We start from the raw sequence: 25,385 nt of genomic DNA on the forward strand, positions 1-25,385 counted from the left end.
CCTTCCCCTCCCCTGGAAAGTGCTGAGGGAACCCCTTAAACTTTCTTCTCTCCTGTCTCTTCAAATTAATTGATGTCTGTCTATTGATTTTTCTCACCTCCGGACTTGAGATACTTTGAGCTCAAAACCAGCCCAGCAGAATACTGAAAACAGAAACAGGAGCATTGGCTTTGGAGAAGAGCAAAATTGGGTCATCTGGGGTGACCACCATGATAGGTAGATTGAGAAAGTCCAGACCAAGGAATCTTGGAGGGTTAGAACTGTAGGGAACCAGCCAACGAGTGAAAGGGGAAAGTATCTTGGAAGCCAGGGGTCTTAGAACATAAAGCTCCTGGGATGGACTGGGTCTCAGAAGTCACCTAGATCAGAAATGCTTCCCTTTTTGGTGCTTTCGGGACTCCTCTGGTAGTCTGGTGAAACCTGTGGACCCCTTCTCCAATCAAGTTTTGAATTTCTTCAAACAAAATAGGGGCGATTACAAAGGAAACCAATTCTATTGAAGTCTTTCTCTGTCTCTCTCTGTCTTTGTCTTTCAATACTTGTATTTCAAGTATAAAACCTATTTTTAAAAATGAATTCAAAGGGTTAGGAGAAAGGGGACAAGGGGAGGGAAGGAAGGGGAGCCTAGGTGATAGAAGAGAGGAAAGACAGTGGGAGAGGGTAGTCGGATACAACACATTTTTAAGGAGGGACAGGGTGAAAGGAGAGAGAGAGAGAGAGAGAACAGAGAAAATGGAGGTGGAGGGAAGGGAACAGGACGAAGGGAAATACTACTAGCAATAGCAACTGTGGGAAAAATATTGAAGCAATTTCTCTGATGGACTTAGGATAAAGCAAGCTATCCCATCCCCCCAAAAGAGCTGATGGTATCTGAATACAGATTGAAGCACAATAAAAATAAATTCATGGACTCTAGTATAAAAATCTCTAGTCTAGTCTGACCCCTTCATTTTTTCTGAAAGGAATATAGGGTTAAACTAATTATCAGAAGTTAGAATCAAGATTAGAGAGAACACAAGTGTCTTGCCTCAAAGCCCTGGTGTTCTTACCACTTCATCTGCTCTCGAATGAATTGAACTGGGCTTACTAAATATTCCTTTAGAGATAAAAATCATCAAACATTCCAGATGGCCTTGATTATCCTTTCAGCCTCTAATACTTTATTAACATTTTTAGTCAGTCACTAAGCATTAATCATATATCTCCTTGTGTGCCAACCACTGTGCTGAGTGCTACCAACATGAAGGTAGAAGACAGTCTCTGCTCTTCAGGAAGGGACACCATGTGCAAATCACCGCCCCGACAAGTTAGCTACAAAGTAAATTGGAAATAATCCCCAGAGGGAAGTGCATTCGTTTGGGAGAATAACGAAGAAGCACACAGTGTACTAGAAAAACTCGTGAGGAGAGAGAATAGATTTTCATCTTTTTCTGGATGTTTGTCCCTGGGATCAATGAAGTTACAGTGAAGAGAGAGGCAGAGACAAGGACAGAGAGACAGAGACATTCAGAGGCAGAGACAGAAACGGAGAAAGTTTCATGTAGCCACACAACTACCTTTCTCAATCTTTATTTCCTTATCAGCAAAGTGGAGATAATTTCCCAGGATTTCACAGGATTGTTGTGAAGGTGTGAGTGATAAGTGTTCTCAAAAGTATAAAACTACAGAAATTATATATTATATAATTGATGATAATTATATATTGTGCATAAGATAATTTATATAATTGATAAGATACAGGAAATGTTTAGGCATAGCTTACATTGATTATTTGAAACAATACTTAATTCTGGAGTCAAAGGTAAGATACACTAATGGTTGGGCAAGAATCCAGTGACCCAAGTCTAACTCCAATCTGTATTTGATTTGCAGTGGACAGAATTAGCTCTCTTTCCAGTGTCTTAGGTTTACCAACACTCTGTCCATCTCAACATACACCATAGAAAGAGACATGTAAACTGCAAAATTATGTAATTTGCAGTGATACTAAGAAAATGACATGACAAAATAGTGAATGCCTAGGGTAAGACAAAATAGTGAATTTGGTTGTGGCATTAGGCACTTAGCTGAGTCATGGTAGATTTTTGTCCCTTCAGGTTGTTATTCTCTATCTTCAAAAAGACTGGTTTTGTTTGGACTGGAATAGTTATGCTGCCAGTGTCTGAGATCAGCAAGTCTAGCACCCCCTTTGGCTATGGTGTGCTTGGAAATTTGACCTGGCCTGATAGCTCCCCTAGATATAGGATAAGATTAAATACTAGATATAGTTCATCAATTAAAAAACCATACAGAAATCAATAGACTCAGAGCTAGCTGTTGGTACAGGAGATAGAATTCTAGACTTGGAGTCAGAAAGACCTGAGTTCAAATCCTACCTCAGACACTTACTAGCTGTGCAGTTCTGGGTAAGTCACTTGGGGCTGCCTGCCTCAGTTTCCTCATCTGTAAAATGGGGATCATAATGGCATCTCTCACTCAAGGTTGTTGTAATGATCCAATGAGATTATATTTGTAAAGTGCTTTGTAAGTGTTAAAATACTTCATAAATGTTAGTAATTATTATTATTGTTGGCATTTATTATGATTTTTTTTAGTAATAAGGATATATTTGGGGAAAGAAGTGCAGGATTGGAGAACAGAAACTTTTATCCTCTCCAAGTTGGAACCACTCTGAAACTGAGACAGTAGAAGGAGAGTTAATCTTGTCCAAAGGTAAATAAATTTCAGATAGTATTTAGGGAGGAGACACAGGTTCTTGGTCCAGTCATTGGTATGGATGGACCCAATGGGCCACACCTGCCCAAGAATCCCCTTTACAATTGTTACTAAACCTTCAATGAGAGGGAATCTACTGCTTCCTAAGACAACCTATTCCATTTGGAGACAATTCTCAATATTGAGAAATTTTTCCTCACATTCACCCAGAAATCTTCCCCACTCCTACCCTTCCACCCACTACTGTTAATTCTGCCCTCCAGAGGCCAATAACTGGTCCAAGTAATGCTAAGTAAAGATGGACACTCTTCTGGGTTATGCCTGAATATGGTAGAGAAAGTGCCAAGAATCTGAGTGAGAAGATGACTGAGTCCACATCTTAATTTCTCCTGAGAACAGGAGTCCTGTCTGACATCCTTATAGCATAACTATGAGTCTAGCACTGATTAAGGAGACATGTACTCTTTAGAGAGAGAAGGGGTTTTCACACTGAGTTTTACAAAGAAATCCTGGTTTTCTTTGTAATATTGGAAGAGTGCCAAGGGGTATTTTGCAAAGGATGATTGGTATTAGAATCATGGCAGAGCATAAAGGGATAATAGAGTCCCTTTAGTTATGGTTCCATAAAATTAAAGCTAGAAGGAATTTCAGAGGTCATGTAATTAATAGCTTTATTTTTTCACAATTCATTTTTTAGAATGTTTATATTTTGTCATTTAATATTAAATTTAATATTTTATTCAATATGTAATAGATTGGATATGCTATCATATTTTTCATTTATTATATTATACAATATTATATATATATATATAACATAGTGTTATAATATATTTTAATACCTTTATTTTTACATTACATGCATTCCCCTACCAGGGAAGCCTTTTATAACAAAAATTTTAGAAAACATCAATATAATCCTTCACTTCTCTGTTAAAAGGAGAGAAAAGCAGTTCTCCCCTCCTCTCTAGGACCAGGTTTGGTCAATATAATGTCATTAACTTTGTTATTTGATTTATTGTTCTTTTTATATATGCATTTGTGGCCATTGTCTATGTTATTTATGTGGTGCTGACTATTTTACTTTGAATCAGTTCATATGTGTTCCCATGGCTCTCTGGTTTCCTCATGTTATAATGACTAATAGAAAGATAATATTCCAATCCATTGATGTAACCATCTGTTTTGGTGTTCTGTGATGATGGGTATCTGCTTTTTTTGTGTTCTTTGCTACAACAAAAGTGCTGCCATGAGTATTATAGTTAATATGAAACTTCTTTCTGCTATCCTTTACCCTTTATTTTCCAATACTTCTCTGAAATTAATTTCTATGTAGTTCATATTCAGTTTATGTGTATGGGCTATGTCACTCCATAGTCACACACATTCAATAAACTCTCTGGTGTTCAAGGTCCTTTCTATCCTGCCCCATCTCACTCCTCATCCCACTTCACCTTTCCAGTATTTTTAGTTTACACCTTCCCATGTGTTCTCTCATTCAGTGACATTGGCCTCTTAGTTAGTTCTCACAGAAGACACTTCATCTCCAGTCTCCAGGCATTTTCTTTGACTGTACCTCAAGTCTGAAATGATCTCCCTCTTCATCTCCACCTCCCGCTTCCTGGATCACTAAAATCCCGCCTTCTACAGGAAACATTTCACAATCTCCCTTAATACTAGCACCTTCCCTCTCTTGTTTATCGTCTATTTATCCATCCTATAGTTTGTTTGCACATCATTGCTGGCATGTTACATGGCTACATTAAATTGGGAACTCCTCATGGTTAAGGGATTATCTTTTGTTTTTCTTTGGATCCCCAGCACTTAGCACAGTTCCTAGAATATAGTAGATGTTTAATAAATATTTATTGACAGTTCCACTCCATAGACTTGGAACTTTTTTATTTTCATTGTTATCTCATTTTGGACTTGGCACCATGTAGGTGTTTAATAAATATTTTTTGAATTGAATTGAGCCTCATAAGATCCTTTATAAGAAGGTTCCTGAAGCTTTTTTGTGTGTGTCCTGGACCCCCCTGACAGGCTGATAAAGCCTATGGCTGCCATCTTGGAAGAATGATTTTGAAATGCATAAAAATAAAATATATCAGATCTCAAAGAAACCTATTATATTAAAATATAATTATCAGAAAGTTAAAAGAAAGTTCAAGGACTCCAAGTTAAGAGCCCTTGCTCAATAAAAGCAAAGATTTAGAATGGGAAGGTATCTTCAAGGTCATTCGAGCTAATACATAAGGATACTCTGACTTGCCCAGGGGCACACAAGTGCTAAGTGGTAAAGACAGGATTTGACCATTCCCACTTTGACTCCAAATACAGAAGGATAAGTGTCAAAGTCAGGATTCCAAGCCAACCACAGAGCTAGGTAATAATCTACTGGACTAATCCAACCCCTTCATTTGGCCAATAAAGAAGCTATATCTCACAGAGGGGAAGTGACCTGCCCAGAGGCACCAGGTAGTAAGGAGATGTGGAACTACAACACTCCATCTTGAGATTTAATTCCAACTCAATTTCTATGACATCATACCTGGAAAAGGAAGTTCATTACATATATTTTAGAGACATATGCATGTCTCTGATGAATGAGGAGCTGCCTTTCATTGACTGACTCCAGAGTCTTTTCAGGCTGATGATTAAATAGTTTTCTCACTTGAATACTCTGAACCAACTCAACTGGCCTATTCTTGTTCCCTAAACCCAATGTTCCTTTTCTCACCTTCATATATTTGCACAGACCGCAGGCCTAGAATGTTCTTCCTTTTAATAACCATCTCTTAAATCTCTAGCTCCCTCAAATGTTACCTCCTTCAAAAGGACTTTCCTGATTCCTGAACTTATGTGGATGCATGGATGTCTGTCTGTCTTGTCTGTCTGTCTGGTCTGTCTGGTCTGTCTGGTCTGTCTGGTCTGTCTGGTCTGTCTGGTCTGTCTGGTCTGTCTGTCTGTCTGGTCTGTCTGTCTGGTCTGTCTGGTCTGTCTGTCTGTCTGTCTGTCTGTCTTGTCTGTCTGTCTGTCTGTCTGTCTGTCTGTCTGTCTTGTCTGTCTTGTCTGTCTTGTCTGTCTTGTCTGTCTGTCTGTCTGTCTGTCTTGTCTGTCTGTCTGTCTTGTCTGTCTTGTCTGTCTTGTCTGTCTTGTCTGTCTTGTCTGTCTGGTCTGTCTGGTCTGTCTGGTCTGTCTGGTCTGTCTGGTCTGTCTGGTCTGTCTGGTCTGTCTGTCCTGTCTGTCTGGTCTGTCTGTCCTGTCTGTCCTGTCTGTCTGTCCTGTCTGTCCTGTCTGTCCTGTCTGTCTTGTCTGTCCTGTCTGTCTTGTCTGTCCTGTCTGTCTTGTCTGTCTTGTCTGTCTTGTCTGTCTCTCTCTCATCACTATTTGTCAATTCATCTCTTCTCTCTATCTAGCTATCATCTATCTTTCTATATTTATCTGTCTCTATCAGTCTTTCTATCTGTATCTCTCGCTCTCTCTCTCTCTCTGGTTGTATGATCCTGGGAAAGTTAATGAATTTCTCAGGAGGTAAATCTCTAAGATAAGACCATAAGATGCAAAGAGTTACCTATAGTAATAAAGAGCATTTTCTCACCTAAATATTCTTTTTACCAAGAAAATTACATGTTAAGCCCTCATTCTCTCATTTCTCTCTCAGTCTCTGTCTCTCTCCTCTAGCAATAGTTAGCTATATCTTTATGTGTGAACATACATGTAAATGTGTGAATATACATTTTCTATGTGTGTAGATATATCTGTGTAATAGATGTATGTGTGAATATCCATGTAAATGCATGTGTATGTACATACATCTAAATATATAACTATATTTAGATTTCTGTATCTGTCGCATTCTCTCAGTAGAGTGTTAACTTCTTAGTCACAGGACTTTTGTTGTATTCTCAGTGTCTAGTAGACAGCAGGCACCTCAAAAATACTAAGATTAATGAAAAGAAAACCAAATTATTACTCTAATAATTACTTATTTTATATTATCTTTATGATTTATTGTGTTTTAAGCCCCTGCCACCTCCAAATGGGTATAAATTTGGCTTTGTTGCCATTTACCTTAGGTATGTCACTACAACTGTTTGGTTAGGGCTCAACAATTTTATGAATTTTTTGAAAATGTACAAGTTCAGTTACTTCAAAAAGTTGGAATAGCCTTGCCTTCAAGAGTAATCCCCAGTTTTGGCTCCCTAACTACACAGGCCCCAAAAGAACTTGGAAGAGGTTCAAAGGGAAGCTCCTGAGATGCCTCCAGGGATGGATAATGAGGCTCCAGAGAAGAGACTGAAGGAAGTTGATTTATGGAATCTTTGGATCCTGGGATGTTAGTTCTGAGAGAGTTCTTAAAGGTCATTGAATCTCAAAGTTGGAAGGAACTTTTGCTAGAATGGGAAGAGGCCTTAGACCAAAGACTATTGGAACAGAAAGGGTCTTTTGAGACCATAGACTGTTGGAGCAGGAAGGGGTCTTTGAGATCTTGAGTCCCAAAACCCACATTTGACATAAGAGAAAATGGAGGCCAAGACCCAAAAGACCAGAAGGGTGGTTGGCCTTACCCCAGCTCATACAGTGGTCTCATGGTATAAGTTTTAACCAGTTTATTATATATTACTACTTTTCATCTTTTTCTAATTAGATTGTAAGTGCCTTGAGGATAGGAAACCCTTTAATTTCTCTTACAACTATCAGACCAAGGCTAGATGCACCCTAAACCTTCAGAAATATAGACTAATTAATATTGAAAGTTGCCATGTCAATAATAGCTGAAGATTACAATTTACATTATTTACAATTCTGTGAGATAGTTCTAAATTACTATTTTCATTTTTTTTGGATGGGGGAGGGGAGGGAAAGCAACCTGATTCAAAAAGGGGAAGCAGTTTACTCAGGATCACACAGTATCCAGACCTGGGTCCATTGGTTTATAGAGCTATATGATTCTCTATAATGTCCCCTTTCTGATGAGGAAATGATTTGTCCCATGGGTCTCCCAGGTTCAAGCAGGGGTGACATTCTACATTTTTAGGGTTTTCTATGAACTCTCAGAACCTCTTCTTTACTCCTAGAGCCTAGAAAGACTTCCAGGTTTGTCTGTCTACCTACCCCTAGAATTATCCCAAGCTCTCCAGAGCTACTCTGAGTCAGTAGGACTTGAGTTCAAACATTGCCTCAACCACTTACTAGCTGAATGATCCTAGGCAAGTCTCTTGACTTCTCTTGCCATTTTCCTTAATTATAAAATGAGGGAGGTGGGATACAATGACCTCTCACATATCCTTGGATTCTAAATTTGTAGTCCGGTGACCACCCCAATTCTCTTTCAGCTACTCCAAAATGACTCCTGCCAACAATAGCTAACATTCTCCAATTGGTCATTTACATCTTTAGAGTTTGAAGGTTATCCAATGTTCTGAATTTCCCTAGAAGAATAGGAGAATGCAAATACCTCTGGAAGGTCATACTTTAAGCCTTGACAGCAGACAGGCTGTGGCAGAATTTAGATTTGTGGATGAGAATCACAGATCATGGGATCATGAATTTAGAATTGGAAAAGAGCTTGGAGGTCATACGCATTCAACTCTATCATTTTACAGATAAGGAAGAGGGGAAAGGATTTGCCCAAAGTCTCATAAGTTGTGGAATGAACCTAAACCTTCTGTCCCAAGTGCTTCCTCTCAGAATGTTAGAGCTGCAAAAAGTTGGTCCAAGGATACTCAACCTGAGGTCTATGAGATTTTGGGTTTAAATATAGATAGATAGATAATTGGGTAACTTTGTAAAAGTATTTTATTTAATGCATTTAAAAACATGTCTTGAGAAGGGATCTATGGGTTTTCCTTGAGAGTCAAAGAGGTCCATGATACAAGCAATATTAAGAATCCCTAATTAGTCCATTGGCTTTATTGTACAGTTGATTTCTCTGTTCTAAGTTTTTTCCTAGCTGGAAACTTCTATCAGGGCAAGGTTGGCCCTATTCCACCTTCATCTCTCTCAGCACAAAAACCTGCCCTTTAAGAGCTCCCTTATTCTCCCTATTTTTACTACTATAACCATGGCAAGTTCTGTTGGGAACTCCCCTGATTTTTTGTTTTGTTTTGTTTTTGAGCCAATGAAATTTCTGCCAATTGGTAAGAAAGAAGAAGCAATAATTAGCTATTTCTGTCACTGAATTGTAGCCGATTTTCCTGCAACTGCATGTCCTAGAATGCCAAGGAATGGTTATTAACCATGACAGAACTTCTAAGCAAGTACCTTCCGGGCAACGTTTTCATGTGGGGGATCTCAAAGCACTCATTAGTGTTCATGAATGATGAAATCTTGATGCAGAGGGAAAAGATTTCTCTCCCAGTCCTCACCATCTTCAAGTTTTCTTTCCATTTCTTTTTATTCTAGGGATAGCATTTACACTCTGAAAGTGGGGTACCTAAGTGCCAGTCCTGAAGTCAGAAGGACCTGAGTTCAAATCCAACCTTGGAGAAGATAAGACTTACAGTGGTGTTACTGTAGAATTGTTCTCCTGGTTTTTCAACAAAACAAAACAGATTCATAAGTACAAGGGAGAAGAAGTGTGAGCAAATAGGAACCCCCAGGGAAAAAACCTGAGGGCTTTTAGTGGACTGAAAGAATGATATGAGACAATAGCAGGCAAAAAAGTTAGTGCTACATCACTATATTGTGATGTAGTCTCAGATCCTACCTACAGTATTGTGTTCAGCCTTAACTGCCACATTTTAGAATGGACATTGATAAGCTAGGTGAGAGCACATAGGATAGGGAAGAAATTCAAATTCATGCAGTGTGAGATCTGGGTGAAAGTACTGAGTATATATCTTGGAGAAGGTCTTTTTCTGCTCCTGTTGATTTAAATCTTCATCAATTCTACATTTGTATGTGTATTGTGATCATTGGGAGATTGTGTTTTGCTTGACTGTGCATATTTAATTTTTTCTTTTTTTAAATTTAGTGGCATAAGGAAAGGTGAGAAAACATATATCTGTTTGTTTCTCTAGAGAGTTGAGGGGTTGCTACAAATTCAGAATGTTATATTCACTTTTATTTTTTAAGTAGTATTTTATTTTTATCAATTATGTGGAAAGATAGTTTTCAACATTAATTTTTTTATAGATTTTGAGTTTCAAGTTTTTTCTTCCTCCTTTCTTCCCTCTCACTCCCCCATCCCAAGATGGCAAAAAATCTGATATAGATATATAGATGTGTATGTGTGTGTATGTGTGTGTATGTGTGTGTATGTGTGTATGTGTGTATGTGTGTATGTGTGTATGTGTGTATATGTGTGTGTATGTATATATATGCAATCATGTAAATTTATTTCCACATTAGTCATTTTGTGAAAGAAGAAACAGAACAAAAATCACAAAAAAATGAAAATAGTATGCTTCAATCTGCATTCCAATTCCATAATTCTTTCTCTGAATGTGGAGAATATTTTCTGTCATGAATATTTTGGAATTGATTTGTATCATTGTATTGCTAAGAAATAAGTCAATCATAGTGGATCATCTTACAATGCTGCTGTTACTATGTACAATGATCTCCTGGTACTCCATATTGCACTCTGTATTAGTTCATGTAAATCTCATTAGGTTGTTCTGAAACCTGTCAGCTCATAATTTCCATATATAAATTTGTATGTCACTACTTGTTCAGCCATTCCCTAATTAATGGGTATTCACTCAATTTCCAATTTTTTCCTAACCCCAAAAGAATTGCTATGAATATGTTCGTACAAGTAGGTCCTTTTTCCTTTTTATGATCTCTTTGGGAATTGGACTTAGTAGTGGTATTGCTAGATCAGAGAGTATGCACAATTTGATTGCCCTTTGGACATAGCTCTAAATTGCTCTCCAGAATGGTTGGATCATTTCACAACTCCACCAACAATGCATTAATGTCCCAATTTTCCTAATCTTCTCCAATATTTATCATTTCCCTTTCTGTCAAATTAGTTAATCTGATAATTGTGAGGTGGTACCTCAGGCTTGTTTTAATTTGCAATTTGCATTTCTCTAATCAATAGTGATTTAGAGAATTTTTTCATATGACCATAGATAGCTTTATTTCTTCTTATGAAAATGCCTGTTTATGTAATTTCACCACTTATCAATTGGACAGTGACTTATATTCTTATAAATCAGAGTCAGTTCTCTAAATAGTTCAGAAATGAACTTTATCAAAAACACAGGCTAAATTGTTTCCCCAGATTTCTGCTTTTCTTCTGCTCTTGGTTGTCTTTGTTTTGTTTCTACAAAAATATTTTTAATTTAATGTAATCAAAATTATCACTTGGCATTTCACAGTGTTCTCTATCTCTTGTTTAGTCATAAATCCTTCCCCTTTCTATAAATCTGGAAGGTTAACTATTCCTTGCTCCTCTAATTTGCTTATGGTATCACCCATTATATCCAAATCGTGTACCTTCTCTTAGTGTACAGTGTGAAATGGTGGTCCAAACCTACCTTTTGCCAAATTGTTTTCCAGTTTACCCAGCTGTTTTTTTTTACCCAGCTGTTTTTGTCAAAAAATGAGTGCTTATCCCAGAAATTGGAGTGTTTGGGTTTATCAATCAATAGACAGCTTTAGTCATTTACTACTGTATCTTGTATATCTAATCTATTTCATTGATCCACCACTTTATTTCATAGCCAGTACCAAACAGTTTTGAAGACTGTTACTTTATAATCTGGTTTTAGATCTGGTAAGACTATGTCACCTTCCTTTGCAATTTTTTTCATTAATTCCCTTGATATTCTTGATCTTTTATTCTTCTAGATGAATTTTGTTATTTTTTCTAACTATAATAATTTTTGGTAAATAGATTGGTATGGCACTGAAAAAGTAAATAATTTAGGGAGAATCATCATTTTTATTATCATAGTTCTGCATGCCCATGAACAATTGATATTTTTCTAATATTTAGATCTGACTTTATTTGTCTGAAAGGTATTTTGTATTTATATTCATATAATACCTGGGTTTGTCTTGACAGGTAGACTCCTAACTGTTTTATATTGAATATAATTATTCTAAATGGAATTTCTTTATCTCTTGCTGATGAGCTTTGCTGGTAATATATATAGGTTTATTTTATATCCCACAATTTTATTAAAGTTGCTAATTATTTTAATTGGCTTTTAAATTGATTCTCTAGTATTCTCTAAGTATATCATCATATCATTTGCAAAAAGTGATAGTTTTGTTTCCTTGGTGTCTATTCTAATTCCTTCATCTTTTTCTTTTTCTTATTGCTAAAACTAACATTTCTAGTACAATATTGAATAAATAGTGGTAATAATGAGCATCCTTGTTTCACCCTGATCTTATTGGGAAGATTTCTAGTTTATTCCCATTACAGAGAATACTTGTTGATGGTATCTATTTTAAATAGATACTGCTTATCATTTTAAGAAAAGCACCATTTATTCCTCTAGTGCTCTCTAGTGCTTTTGGTAGGAATGGGTGCTGTATTTTGTTAAAAGCTTTTTCTGTATCTAGTGAGATAATCATGATTATCTTGGTGATAAATTGTTGTAATTTCTTTGCTAATGCTTTATTTAAATTTTTTGCATCAATATTCATTAGGAAAATTGGTATAATTTTCTTTCTGTTTTGGTTCTTCCTGGTTAGGAAATAGCACCATATTTGCGTAATAAAATGATTTGGTAGAATTCCACCTTTTTTTTTGAAATAGTTTAAATAGTATTGGAGTTAATTGTTCTTTAAATGTTTGATAGAATTTACTTGTAAAGCCATATGACCCTGGATATATTTTTGTAAGGAGTTCGTGAATGACTTATTCAATTTCTTTTTCTAGAATGGGGTTATTTAAGTACTTTATTTCCTCTTTTATTATTCTGGATAATTTATATTTTTGTAAATATTTAACCATTTGGATTGTCAGATGTATTGACATATAGTTGATCAAAATAGATCCAAAGTATTGCTTTAATTTCCTCTTTATTGGTGGCGAATTCACCCTTTTCATTTTTGATGCTAGTAATTTGGTTTTCTTCTTTCTTTTTTTCCAATCAAATTAACCAAAAAATTATCTTCCCCCCCCCACAAACCAGTTTTATTTATTTAGTGTTACTTATTAGTTTATTTATTAGTTCAATAGTTTTTCTTACTTTCAATTTTATTAATCTCTCCTTTGATTTTCAGAATTTCCAACTTGGTATTTTATATGAGATTTTTAAGTATGTTCCTTTTCTAGCTTTTTAAATTGCATGCCCAACTCATTGATCTGTCCTTTATCTATTTTATTCATGTAAGCATATGGAGATATAAATTTCCCCAAAGTATTGCTTTGCCTCCATCCCATAAATTTTGGTATGTTCTCTCATTATTGTCATTCTTTCTGATGAAACTATTGATTGTTTCTATGATTTTTATTATTAGATTATGTAATTTCCAATTGATTTTTATCTATATTAAATTTTTGCAGCTCTTTATTACATATAATTTTAATTGCATCATGATCTGAAAAAATATATTTAGTATTTCTGCCTTTTTCTGCATTTGATTGTGAGGTGAATTCACTTTTTAGACCTGTCACAAAGTGGGAATAATCTGTAAATATTTATAATGCAAATCAAAACATATCAAAACTTTTTTAAAAATCATTTTAATAAAGAAGATAAAACTCAGAGAGATAGATGTAATAGCTGCCTTGGAGTAGCTGAAGGATCATCTTTTGGAAAAGAGATTAGGCTTGTTCTGTTTGGCCCTAGGGAATAGGACTAAGAATAAACAGAATTTGAAAAAAAGGCAGATTTTGGTTCAAAGGACAGAATGTTCCTAATGCTTAGAGCTGTTCCAGTATGGATAGGTAGCCCTGGGAGATAATAGTTTCTTCCTTTCTGGAGGTCTTTAAGCATAACTGGAGGATCACTTGTTGGAGATATTTAATGATTGCTTGTTGAATGAATGAATGAATGAATGAATGATGAATGAATGAATGAATGAATTGGAGTCAAAAGATCTGGGTTCAGGTTCCAGCTCTGACACTTATCTGTGGAATCCAGGGCAAACTACTGAATCTCTTTGTAAAAGTAACAATAGCATAAACTTATACTCTCTACCTCAGAGTGTTGTGAGTGAAGTATTCTGTAAATTGTGAAATATCCTGGATATTAGCTCTTATAAGTAAATATATCAGTTGGGAAAAATTGGAGCAAATTCTTGTTTAAGTCTGTTAGGCTAGATGTCTAACAACTGGGCCTTAAAGGACGAGTGGGATTTGGGGAGACATAAAAGAGTAGAAAGGGTATTCCAAATATGGTGAACACTGAACAGGATTTGGGATAATGAGGATGAATTGTCTGGTTGAGTAGAAACAGGAGATAAGATTGGAGAATATCAGAAGAACTTGGACTTGATACTGAACACTTAGTAAGATCAGCAAAGGATTCTTTGTTAATCTGAACCTAACTTTAGGAATTCTTTCCTCCTCCCATCCCCCTTCCCTGCTCCCATCCAAATTTAATTTTAGTAAATCCTTGCCCTTTACCTTCTACCACTGTGAGTGAACATGACTGCCTCTCCCAGGAGGGTTTGTACCTTTGGCCTCTCCTCTTAAGAAAAGTGATGTCTCCTGGGGAAGGAATGTTAAGTTCTAGCCTACAGCCGAAAGGCCTTCCTCAATGATACAGGTGAGCAAACAGTCGCCGACTATGCTTGTACATAAGGCAGGCCCAGAGGAGTTGTAAGTTTATGAACAGTAGAGATACTTTGGGACTTTTAGGGAATGGGGGTCTGAATCAGGATGGAGAGGTTCGAGGGTCTAGATATATACAGCTTTGCCATTCTGCTGATTACCACCTGTGTGACCTCGGTCAAGTCTCTTCTGTTCCTGGGTCTTGGTTTCTCTTCTGCTTTATACAGAGGTTGATTAGATGCTGTCTAATCCTAATTCTAATTTCTAAAAGTTACATTCATCTCTCTAATTCTATCTTATATTTTGTGTTCTGAATTTCTTTCTAGTTCTTATAGTCTATAAAACTTTAAACCTAATACTCTTTAAATGGGGATAAGGAAATGGAAAAATATTATGGCTGTGAAGGGTAGGAGCAGTAAGGAAGTGAACTGACTAAATCTGACCTTTTTTGGGGGGGGCTATGTTTGTATTGCACATCCAGGGAAATTCCACACTTTCCGTTGTGACCACCATGCCTGCAATCCACCTGTGGGGAACCTTGCCATAGGCAGGACCCCCATCACGTTCACTACCTGTGGGGAAAGTGGTACAGAACTCTCCTGCTCCTATGTGGACCAGCCTTCCCTCCCTTCTACCACCTTGAACTGTGGTCGTCTTCAGTGTACCAAATGTAATGCTCAGCAAACCAACAATTCTCACCCACCATCCTCCATGACGGATGACGTCTTTACCACTCCCAACACCTGGTGGCAGTCAGCTTCTGGTGTCTCTCGAGAAGAGATTCATCTGGACTTTGAAACAGAGTTCTACCTGACTCATGTCATTGTGGTCTTCAAGTCTCCCCGGCCAGCTGCCATGATCCTGGAGCGTTCCCAAGATGGTGGACATACATGGAGGCCCTATAAATATTTTGCCATCAACTGTACAGCCACCTTTGGGCTCCAAGATGATCTTGTTGAAGAAGGCTCCCTTTGTACATCTAGGTATTCGGATGCTATTCCTTGCACCAGAGGTGAGGTAAGTGCCCTATCCATTAGTTTGGCACTCAAAACCCTTTATAATCTAGACTCAGCCCACTGTTCATCTTCAGTATAAACTCTCTATCTCTAGTAAGTCTAGTGTCCTCAGGATCTCTTGCACAGTCCATACTCACTACTATGTCCCCTCCTTTGCTGATTTTACGTGAGCTCAAATTCCTCCTTACCATGCCCAAACTCATCCAATGAGGTCCACTTTCTTTTTGACCATCTCCATCACCTCCGCCCCTCTGCACTGGCTCCCTTTCCTCTGACCCTTAAAATGGGGCTTCTAATGCCTTAATTCAAAGATATGGTTCTAATCAGGGAAATCTGGAGTCATCTGATGAACTTTCTTATATTTGTTTTCATTGTGGTTTTTTCTGTGAAACTTGAATAGTTTGTTAATGTGTTCATCTGATAACCTAAAATAACCTAGGACTGGATAACCATTGCATAACCTAGGATCACAGAATTGAAAAAGATTTCAAAGACCATTTACTCTCACCTACATGAAACCAGGGATCATCTTCTTTGACTTCTAAGATATGTTCTTCCACCTTTCACTGGAAAGAACCTACTTCCCTTTCCCCTAGCATAAGGAAACATTTCTGGTTCCTTCAAATGATCTATGTTCACCACAATCTCAAGACCCCTTGCCGTCCAAGTGGCCGAACACTCTCCATCTTATCTAGATGCTCTTCTTAAAATGTAACTCCAACAGTCCATGTGTGGTATGACTAAGGCAGAGGAAAGTGGTGGACCTCTTTTCTCCCTACTTCTTGATACTTGACCTGCGCTCATTCACTGTTGACTCATCAATCCCCTAAAATCCCCAAATCTTTTAATATACAAACTGAAAACTTCCTGAGCTTATTGTGTTTTCTTCTTCTTTCTTCATCTTCTTCTCCTTCTCCTTTTCCTTCCTTTTCCTTCTCTTCTTTCTTCTCCTCTTCCCCTTCCTGCTCCTACCCATCCTTTTTCTTCTTTGTAGTTGGGATTAAGTGACTTGCCTAGGATTACACAGTTAGTAAGTGTCTAAAGCCATATTTGAACTCAGATCTTACTGATTCCAGACCCCATATTCTATCCACTGCAGCTTTCTCTGGAAGTAGAGGAGCACAGCATATCAGAGCCCTAAAGCTGTTATGGAGAGGTGTCAGGGGCAAGGATGGATAGGGACCAAGAGAGTGGGGGGAGGGAAATAAGATGGGCTGATAGCAAGCAGGGGAGGGGGGACTATTTTCCTGCATAGGGAAGTTTAAACACTGAAGCAAATTTCCTGCCTCAATTCTTAGGTTTAGATGATTGAGGAAGGGGAGGAGAGGAGGGAAGGAATCAGTCCCACCAAGGCTGACCTTGGTCCTTCAAATGGGAAGAACTTGATAGAAATCAGGAATCCAGGGACAGGACATCCACATCAGTGTTTATGTATATCCTAATAGCCAGAGACATTATAAGGGACCAGATAGTTGGAATAATCCCAGGTGGGGTCATTTGCTGGAGATATCCCAGGCAAGCCTGGGAAGAACCACCCTTTCTGCCCCCTACCACATCTCCCATTTAACTGTGAACCTGAATCAAAAGATCATGTCAAACTGGCAATTGGACAACTCTGATGCCCAAGGAGAATGCAGGCAATGTCCTAAAGGACCTGCCTCATGGCTCTGCTCGGAAAGGGATGCTGGCACCTGGACCAGTCAGACGTCAGCTTACGGCTGTGTGGGCTGGTGGAATGTGGACAGCTGGCCTCTGCAGCTGGGGCTGTTAACTCATGGCTCCTTTGGCCTGGGGAATGTCAAAGTCCTCAGTGGTTTGGAGAGGGTACATGACTGATGAGGAAAAGGGGACCTACCCCAATCCACGGGGGCTCAGGATGGTCCTCATAGTCTGGGCTTGATCATCTGAGGGCTTGGGACTGCATTAGGCAAAATGATTAGGATTTGATTGAGCCAGACCCACAATAGAATGATCTCTGGGGCATCAGCCAACACCCCCTCCCCCTCCCTTCTGGGCCCTCACAGAGTACAAAGGAATGGACTAAATATTTTCCATGCAGCAAGTTTTTCAACTTGCCTGTACTTTAAAAAAATGTACAGAGGTAGAGAGGGAGGCTATCTCTATGAAATCAATGGCAGATGGGACAAAGATGTTTCCTTTCGCACTTCTGGGCCAGAGCCCATAAGAACAAGGACAGAATCACCAACTCTCAGGTTGTAAGAGACGGCAGAGGGCAGTTACTTTAAGCCCAAGATGAATAGAAATCTCCTCTGAGATATCCCCAACAATTGTCAGGGGCATGTACAAGTCATTTAGCCTCTCTTCAGCCTCAGTTTCCTCATCTGTAAAGAGGGGAGGGTGGGCTACAATGACTTCTGACCATTCCTTCCAGCTTCAGTCCTAGGATTCTGTCTTTCTGGGTCAGGTCTAGAACCCAAATTTGAAATGGATAGGATTGGTTCTTCATGGTGTTGTTAAGTTGTTTTTCAGTTGTGCCTGACTCTTTGTGAACTTGTTTGGGGTTTTCTTAAAGATACTGGAGGGGGGGGGGGCGGCTAGGTGGAGAAGTGGATAAAGCACCGGCCCTGGAGTCAGGAGTACCTGGGTTCAAATCCGGTCTCAGACACTTAATAATTACCTAGCTGTGTGGCCTTGGGCAAGCCACTTAACCCCATTTGCCTTGCAAAAACCTCAGAAAAAATACCAAACAAACAAAAAAGATACTGGAGAGGTTTGCCATTTTCTTCTCCAGCTCATTTTCCAGGTGAAGAAACTGAGGCAAATAGGCTTAAGTGACTAGCCCAGAGGCACACAACTGGTAAGTGACTGAGGCCAGATTTAAACTCAGGAAGATGAGTCTTCCTGACTCCAGGACTGGTGCTCTATCCACTGAGCCTCCCAGCAGCCCCAAAAGAGAGGTTAAGTGACTTGTCCAGCTTTTAAGCGTCTGGGCTCACATCTTCCTGATTCCAAACCCTGCTCTCTCTCCACTGTGTTACCCAGTTGCCACAAGAGTCTGTGTAAGTCCGTCTTCCTACATGCAAATAATATATAACTTCCTATGAGGAATTTTGTTGTTGCTCAGCTGCATCCAATTCTTTGTGACCCCATTGGTAAAGGTAATGCAATGGTCTGCCATTTCCCTCATCTCATTGTACAGAGGAAGAAACTTAGACAAATAGCATTAAATGATTTGCTCAGGGTCTCACAGCTAATAAGTGGTCACATTTGAATTCAGATCTTCCTGACTCCTGACCAGGTACTCTATCCACAAGACCATTTATAGCTATAAATCATGACCAAAGTCAGCCAGCCAAGTTATAAAGAACTGTGTTGTCTGCCAAGGGGCATTTGGATATTTATAACATCATTCAAGGGTTATTTGTGGTCAAACATTTAATTAATTCAACCCTTTAGGGTTAGCTCCTAGCTTTATTGAATTTTGAGTCCTGCCTGTAGCTGCCTTTGGCAATGCCACACCTAATATGACCTGCAAGCCAGAGGTTCCTCATCCCTGCTGTATATGAAGTGAACTCAGGGAGGAGCAGTGATGGAAAGGGGCCTGGATTCAACTTTCATCTCTCTTACTTAGAATGTGTGTGATCTGGGGCAACTCACTTGCCCTCTCTGGTTTCCTCACCTGGAAAATGAATGTGTTGATCAGCTTATCTCTGAGGTCCCTTCAAACTGCTGAACAGGGGGCTTGGGAGGCAGGAAACCCAGGCTCTCATCCCATCCCTATCAGTAATTCATTGTGCTACCCCAAGATCTCTTTCTGCACCTTGGTTTCCTCTTCTGTAAAGGGAGAGAGGTGGATGAAATGATTCCAAAGTCTCTTCCAGCTCTAAGTTTCTCTAAAAGAATTAAGCCTCAAGAACAAATGTAACTGAGTGGGCTGGCTTGCTTACAGACAGCCTGCATGGTGTGTCAGTCCACCCTCTGGCCCACCCTGAGTATAATGGGCTCTACTGAGCAAAGGAACCCAAACAGAGGACAAAACTGGGACCTGATCTCAAGGAGACAAAAATAGAACACCCTAATCTGGTCATGACTGGGAGCTGGGCTGGAGGCTCCCGGGGAGGCAAGGGTCTCCTCTGGGAGCTTGAATGGAAGGGGGGGCAAGTTCATAGAGATTCCAAGGCCGGGGAAAGAAGCATTCTTTTGTCTGGGGCAAAGGACTGTAGGGTGGCAAAATTCAATTTTTATGTTTCCAGCCTCTTTTTTCTAGATCTTCTCTGACTAAATATTTGACACAGAAGTATTTAATAAAGCTTCTTTTGAATTTATTCCTTCATTCTTTCCTTCCCTCTTCCCATTCCTCAGCATTCTTTCCTTCTCTCCCTTCATATTCCTATTGATCTCTTCCCTTTTATTTTCTCTCTCTCTCTCTCTCTCTCTCTCTCTCTCTCTCTCTCTCTCTCTCTCTCTCTTTTCTTCCTTTTATACTTTTTTCTTCGTAATAATTTACCATTTAGACCAAAGACAAGTAATAGCATTCTAAACTATTAAAACTCAAAAGCATTTTTAGATTGAACCCCATTTAGGCCTCCATTACATAAAGGGAATCTGAGGCCTAAAATGGGGAAATAACACTCAGGGAGCAAGAGAAGACACTAGATCTGATATTCCCAAAACTGGACCAAAGACTTTAGCCATCACTAGATTTGTTTAATGCCTTCATTTTAATGGATGAGGACCCTGATGGAATCACTTGTTCAAGACCACACAGGTAAGCGAGTCACCTCTGGTGATTCTGTCTCACAAGTTCTTTCTTGTCCTGCTTCCTCACCCTGATTCAGGACCTCAGTATCTCTCAGCCACACTATTACAAATGGACTCTTATTTGGTTTTCCATCTGCCAGGCTTTTCCATCTCTAGTACTTCCCACACACAATTAGAAATTTGGTATTTGAACCCTTAGCTCCTGAACTATGGTAGGTATAGAAGAAATACTTTGTTAAAATGAGTCAAGTGTATTCTGGTGCCAATATTCTGGACTCCTAAATTTCAGCACAGGTTTCTTTTCTCTTCATATAAGTAGATAAATTGCAAGCACTTCTGGGAGAGTTATTTTCAGTCTTATCTCTAATGGTGGTATGGGACTTTGTCCTTCCCTCTTTCCTTTTTTTTCTTTTTGGCTAGGCGATGGGTTAAGTGACTTGCCCAAGGTCACACAGCTAGGTAATTATTGTGTCTGAGGTCGAATTTGAATTTAGGTCCTCCTAACTCTAGGGCTGGCTCTCTGTCCACTGCGTCACCTAGCCGCTATCCAACTTTGTCCTTCTTAAAGGAGTTTATATCAGTGAACTAAGTGAGGGAGAGATTGGCTAGCTAGGACAGCTAGCTGAGTCAGGAAGACCAGTTCAAACCTATCCTCAGATACTTATTAGCTACGTGACCTTAGGCAAGTCACTTAACTTCTGTCAGTCTCAGTTTCTCATCTATAAAATAGGAATCATAATCAGAGCACCTATCTCCCAGGATGATTGTAAGGATAAAAACAGATTATATTTGTAAAGTGCTTTTGTACTACATTAATGTTGTTCTTATTTTTATCTTTTGCTTTGTATGACTGAACATGTATAATTTATATACAAATGCGTGGCTTCTCAAAAAGGGGGAAGGAGTGGAAAGAAGAAAATATAGAATTCAAAATTTTAAAAAAGAATGTTAAAATGATTGCTTATATGTAATTGAGAAAAAATAAAAATAAAATATTAGCATTATCCTGTCATGCAGACAGCCTATTCCGCCTACTGGCGAGGCTGGCTCTAACCAAGAATAAACACTATTATTCTTCACTTACTGAATGTCAGAGTTCATTTTTACAAAAGGGGACATTGAGGAGGGGTCAACCAAAGTCAAATAGCTAATAGGAGGGAGAGCCTTGATCTTAGACCAGGTCTTCTGACTGAATTTTGTTCTTTTTTCCACTTTTTATATCTCCTTTCAACTAGCATATATTAAAATGTCTTTTACGTACCAAATGCTGATGATACAGATACAAAAATAAAAGTCCTTCCCTTTGAGGAGCTCATAATCTATTCAAGCATTTGATTCATATTTCATCTCCCAGGTCATCTATCGGGCCCTGACTCCAACTAATCAGATTGATGATCCTTATGGCCCAGAAGCCCAGGATTTGCTCAAACTCACCAACCTTCGTCTTCTGCTGCTAAAAAGGCAGGATTGCCCCTGCCAGGGGTTGAGGCTCCAGGAGAAGCCCCAGAGATTTGCCCACTATGCCATCTATGACCTGATTGTCCGTGGAAGCTGCTTCTGCAACGGACATGGGGAGATGTGCCAGCCAGCAGATGAGATGGGGAACCCCAAGACTGTGGTGAGGAGGCCGACCTTGCTGGGGTCATGTCTTGTCTATCTGCTTGGGAAATGAGTGTTCACAAGAGTGGTTCCTAATGTGGAAGGGAGAATGGAGGACCTTGTGATGAATGGATGGATGGATGGAGAGGGGACAGGGGGAGAAGGAGCATAATCCAACTGATGAGAAGGAGCTCATGAATTGTTTGTTCAAGCTGGTCTAGGATATAAGACTAAGCCCACCTGTGCTTTATGACTATTCACACCATGCTCTCAGGGCTTTCCTCCATCTTGTCTATGGAGGTCTTTCCTATCTTTTAAGACCATGTTCCTTAAGAAGTTTCCCTCATACCTTGGTAGAAACACACTAAGAGCTACATTAAAATAGCTCTTAGCGTGTCCCCCTGGATCACATTCTGTTCTATCTTCTGGCAATGTGTATACTCTTACCTTCTCTTCTAGATTATAAGCACTCTGAGGGCAGGGATTATATTTGTACCTCTTTTTATTCTCTATGTTTTTAAGAGAGTATTGGATCATAGAATGTTAGAGCTAGGAAGGAGCTTAAGACAAAGAATATTAGAACATGGAACAAGGAAAATTAGAGCTATCTGTGACCTCAGAGGCTGCCTAATGTAACCCTCTCATTTTCTAGAGGAAGAAATTGAAGCCCACAGTAGCCAAACCATTGCTACAAAAATATGCTCTTCCCATATAACCAGGAAATCACCATCATCATCATCATCACTATCATTGATATAGAGCCTTAAGGTTTGCAAGTGCTTTTCAAGTATCTCATTTGATCCTAAGAGGAATCTCCATTTTAAAGATGAGGAAACTGAGACTAAGGTTAAGCAACTGGTCCAAGGTAACACAGCTAGAGAGTGACTAAGGCAGAATTAGAACTCACAACCAATGCTTGGTCCAACTAGCTGCCAAAGAATTTTGTACCAGTACTAGCCTTAATTTCTATTCTTTGATTAACATAGCTATTCCAATGCCAGAAAGCAAAATATAGATTAATGCTGTGGAAAAGGGTACTGAAGAATGCATAAAGAGGGAGGCAGGAGAGCTCTGACCACACAAAAGAGGAGCCCAGTGACCCTTTCTGGAGGGGTCAGCAGCACTTTCATAAGCACAGGGGCAGTTTCCCCTTTCCCTCAGTGGCTTGTGGGGCAGAGTTGGATGGAAATAGTTGGATGAAGCTTCAGTGATTCATCCCTGTAAGAACATGAGAAAACTGTTGTTGATGTCATGGAAAAGGTCCTGGATTTGTTATCTGGATACCTGGCTTCTAATTCCAGCACAATTGAGAGAGTACTGGTCCTGGAATCAGGAAGACCTGAGTTCAAGTTTAGTCTCAGAAAGCCCCACTTACCAGCTGTGGGACCCTGGGCAAGTCATTTCAGCCCTAATTGATTCAGTTTCCATAAATATAAAATAGGGATAATAACACCTTCCTTCCAGGAATTGATGCAAAGATCAAATGAGATCCTCTTTGTAAAGCTCTAAGAACAGGTCTGGCTTGTCTCCTTTCCTTCCTCTGTCACCTTTTCACTGTGATTTTTGTCCAACTCTTCAGCTTCCTTGGTTCCCAGATTCCCCATTGGATTAGATTAGCTGAAGGGATATGTTAATGACCTGTCTCTCTTTGCTTCCTAAGTTTATCTGTCTTTCCTATAAGATGGTAGCAGAACTGAATGTAATATTTTGCTAAATCACTGACCTCAGCAGAGCAAGTTGCTGTTCAGACATGTCCAAATCTGTGTGATCCCATTTGAGGTTTTCTTAGTAGAAATAGATGAGTGTTTGCCATTTCCTTCTTCAATGCTCATTTTACAGGTGAGAAAACTGAGGCAAACAAGCTTAAGTCATTTGCTCAGGGTCACATGGCTAGTAAATATTTGAAGTCAAATTTGAACTCAGGTCTTCCTAACTCCAGGTCTGGCACTCTATTCACTGTACCACCTAGCTGTCCCACAGTGGGCCTCTATTGTCTTCCTTAATTCAACCTAAGACATAATTTATTCTCTTTTTTGCTTATGAAACACATTTTTGACAAAGCCCAGATCTTTCACAATTTTGTGAAAGTCATACCTCTCCTATCTTGAACCCTTAAAACTGACTTTTTGAACTCATATTAGACTTCACAATTGTCTTATTATCATTAAACTTTACACTATTATTTCATCTTAATCTTGAGAGACAGGATGACTTGATAAAGAGGTCACCTCAGAGTCAGAAGGAGCTGAATTCAATTTCTCCTGTATGATCCTGGACAAGTCAATTAACATCTTAATGCTTCAATCAACTCTCACAGAATATAAATTGTAGAGTAGATTCCAGTGTTCATTGATGGAGGGAATTTTCTTCCTGGGTGTTCTCTATCAAATGAAATCACAGATGTGAACAAAAAATAAAATATCTTACAAAGTGTGGTTCAATGCTCTACATGGAGCTAATCCCAAGGATTAGCAAACCATAGCCTTCAGGCCAAATCTGACCTGCCACCTGATTTTATATAGCCCACAAATTAAGAAATTAAGAATGTTTTGTGCATTTTACAACACTTACTGAATGAAGGTGATCCTGGGTAATATGCAGAAGCCTCCTTGGACCCATTATGGAATCTTTAGATTGTTCTTTTAGATCACTTGCAATGATAACTGTGCTGGAGGTGGTGTTCCATAATGTCCCTAGAACATCTCCAGGAGGTGGGCAAAGACATTTTTATGATAGTGATCAGTGGTTTGTATTCTCCCATGACCAAGGTGATCCTGGTCCATTGTGAGTGCTGAATAAATGTTTGATGACTGATTGACTTTTCCAAATATAATTCAACTTGTTCTTATCTCTTTGAGAAACTGCATGGACTCTGGTGTGAGAAAGACTTGGGTTTGAATTCTACTTCAGACACTCATTATATAACCCTGAGAAAGTCATTTCAGCCTCAGTTTCCTCATGTATAAAATGAAGGTCTTGAACTCTTTAAGATCCCTTCCAACTCTGAATATCATCTCTATGCACATCCTCTTTAATCAATTCTAGGTCCAACAAATTGTAATACTTGCCCAAAGTATATATATTTGTAGACTAATTGAATAGGCTACTTATTCAGCTACTTGCTATAATCTGGGCAATATTCATTCTTCATCCACTTTGTGTTTCTAGTGTGGATGGCTAGACTTGTCTCTTTTGAATAAACTTTGGTTCTATTGAGATGATCTAGTATGTTTCAGGGAGCTAGATAATCGGTACAATAATGTCTGCAAATAGGCATATCTGCGAAATCTCTTCATCAACAGGGAACCTCTTTAAAAATCATACCTTTTAAGTCAGGCAAGTTGGTAGTCCTGAAACAATTTCAGATTTAGCCTTTCTGTTTGCAGCATTATGAGGGGAAAGTCATAAGGTGGTCCTGAATTTTCTCCCTTACTTTTTCAGATAGAACAGGGGCAAATGAATAGAGTTGTGTTTGAGCATCATGATACTTGGTGACCCAAAGCAGCCATCTGTGGCTGGGGTAGCTAGAGCCAGCCTCCTGAGATGTTGGGTTGGGTCCTGTTTTTCCACAGAGCTCCTCCTTTATTGGCAAGAGCAGAAACTCATTCTTAGCTGAAGCTCTATAAACAAGCTTGTGTTACTGG

The 25,385-nt window shown here is 38.9% G+C and overlaps 1 protein-coding gene across 2 annotated transcripts in view; it reads left to right on the top strand.

Annotated features, from left to right (window-relative positions):
* LOC141496209 (netrin-4-like) overlaps nucleotides 1-25,385 on the top strand; it is a 56,278-nt gene that overhangs the window by 571 nt on the left and 30,322 nt on the right. For both annotated transcript variants that reach the window (XM_074198460.1, XM_074198459.1), the window contains exons 2-3: nucleotides 14,886-15,421; nucleotides 21,497-21,760. In XM_074198460.1, the coding sequence (XP_074054561.1) occupies nucleotides 14,886-15,421; nucleotides 21,497-21,760 (800 nt within the window). The remainder of the gene's footprint in view (nucleotides 1-14,885; nucleotides 15,422-21,496; nucleotides 21,761-25,385) is intronic.

This window comes from Macrotis lagotis, chromosome 8 (assembly GCF_037893015.1).
Source record: "Macrotis lagotis isolate mMagLag1 chromosome 8, bilby.v1.9.chrom.fasta, whole genome shotgun sequence".
NCBI lineage: Eukaryota > Metazoa > Chordata > Mammalia > Peramelemorphia > Peramelidae > Macrotis > Macrotis lagotis.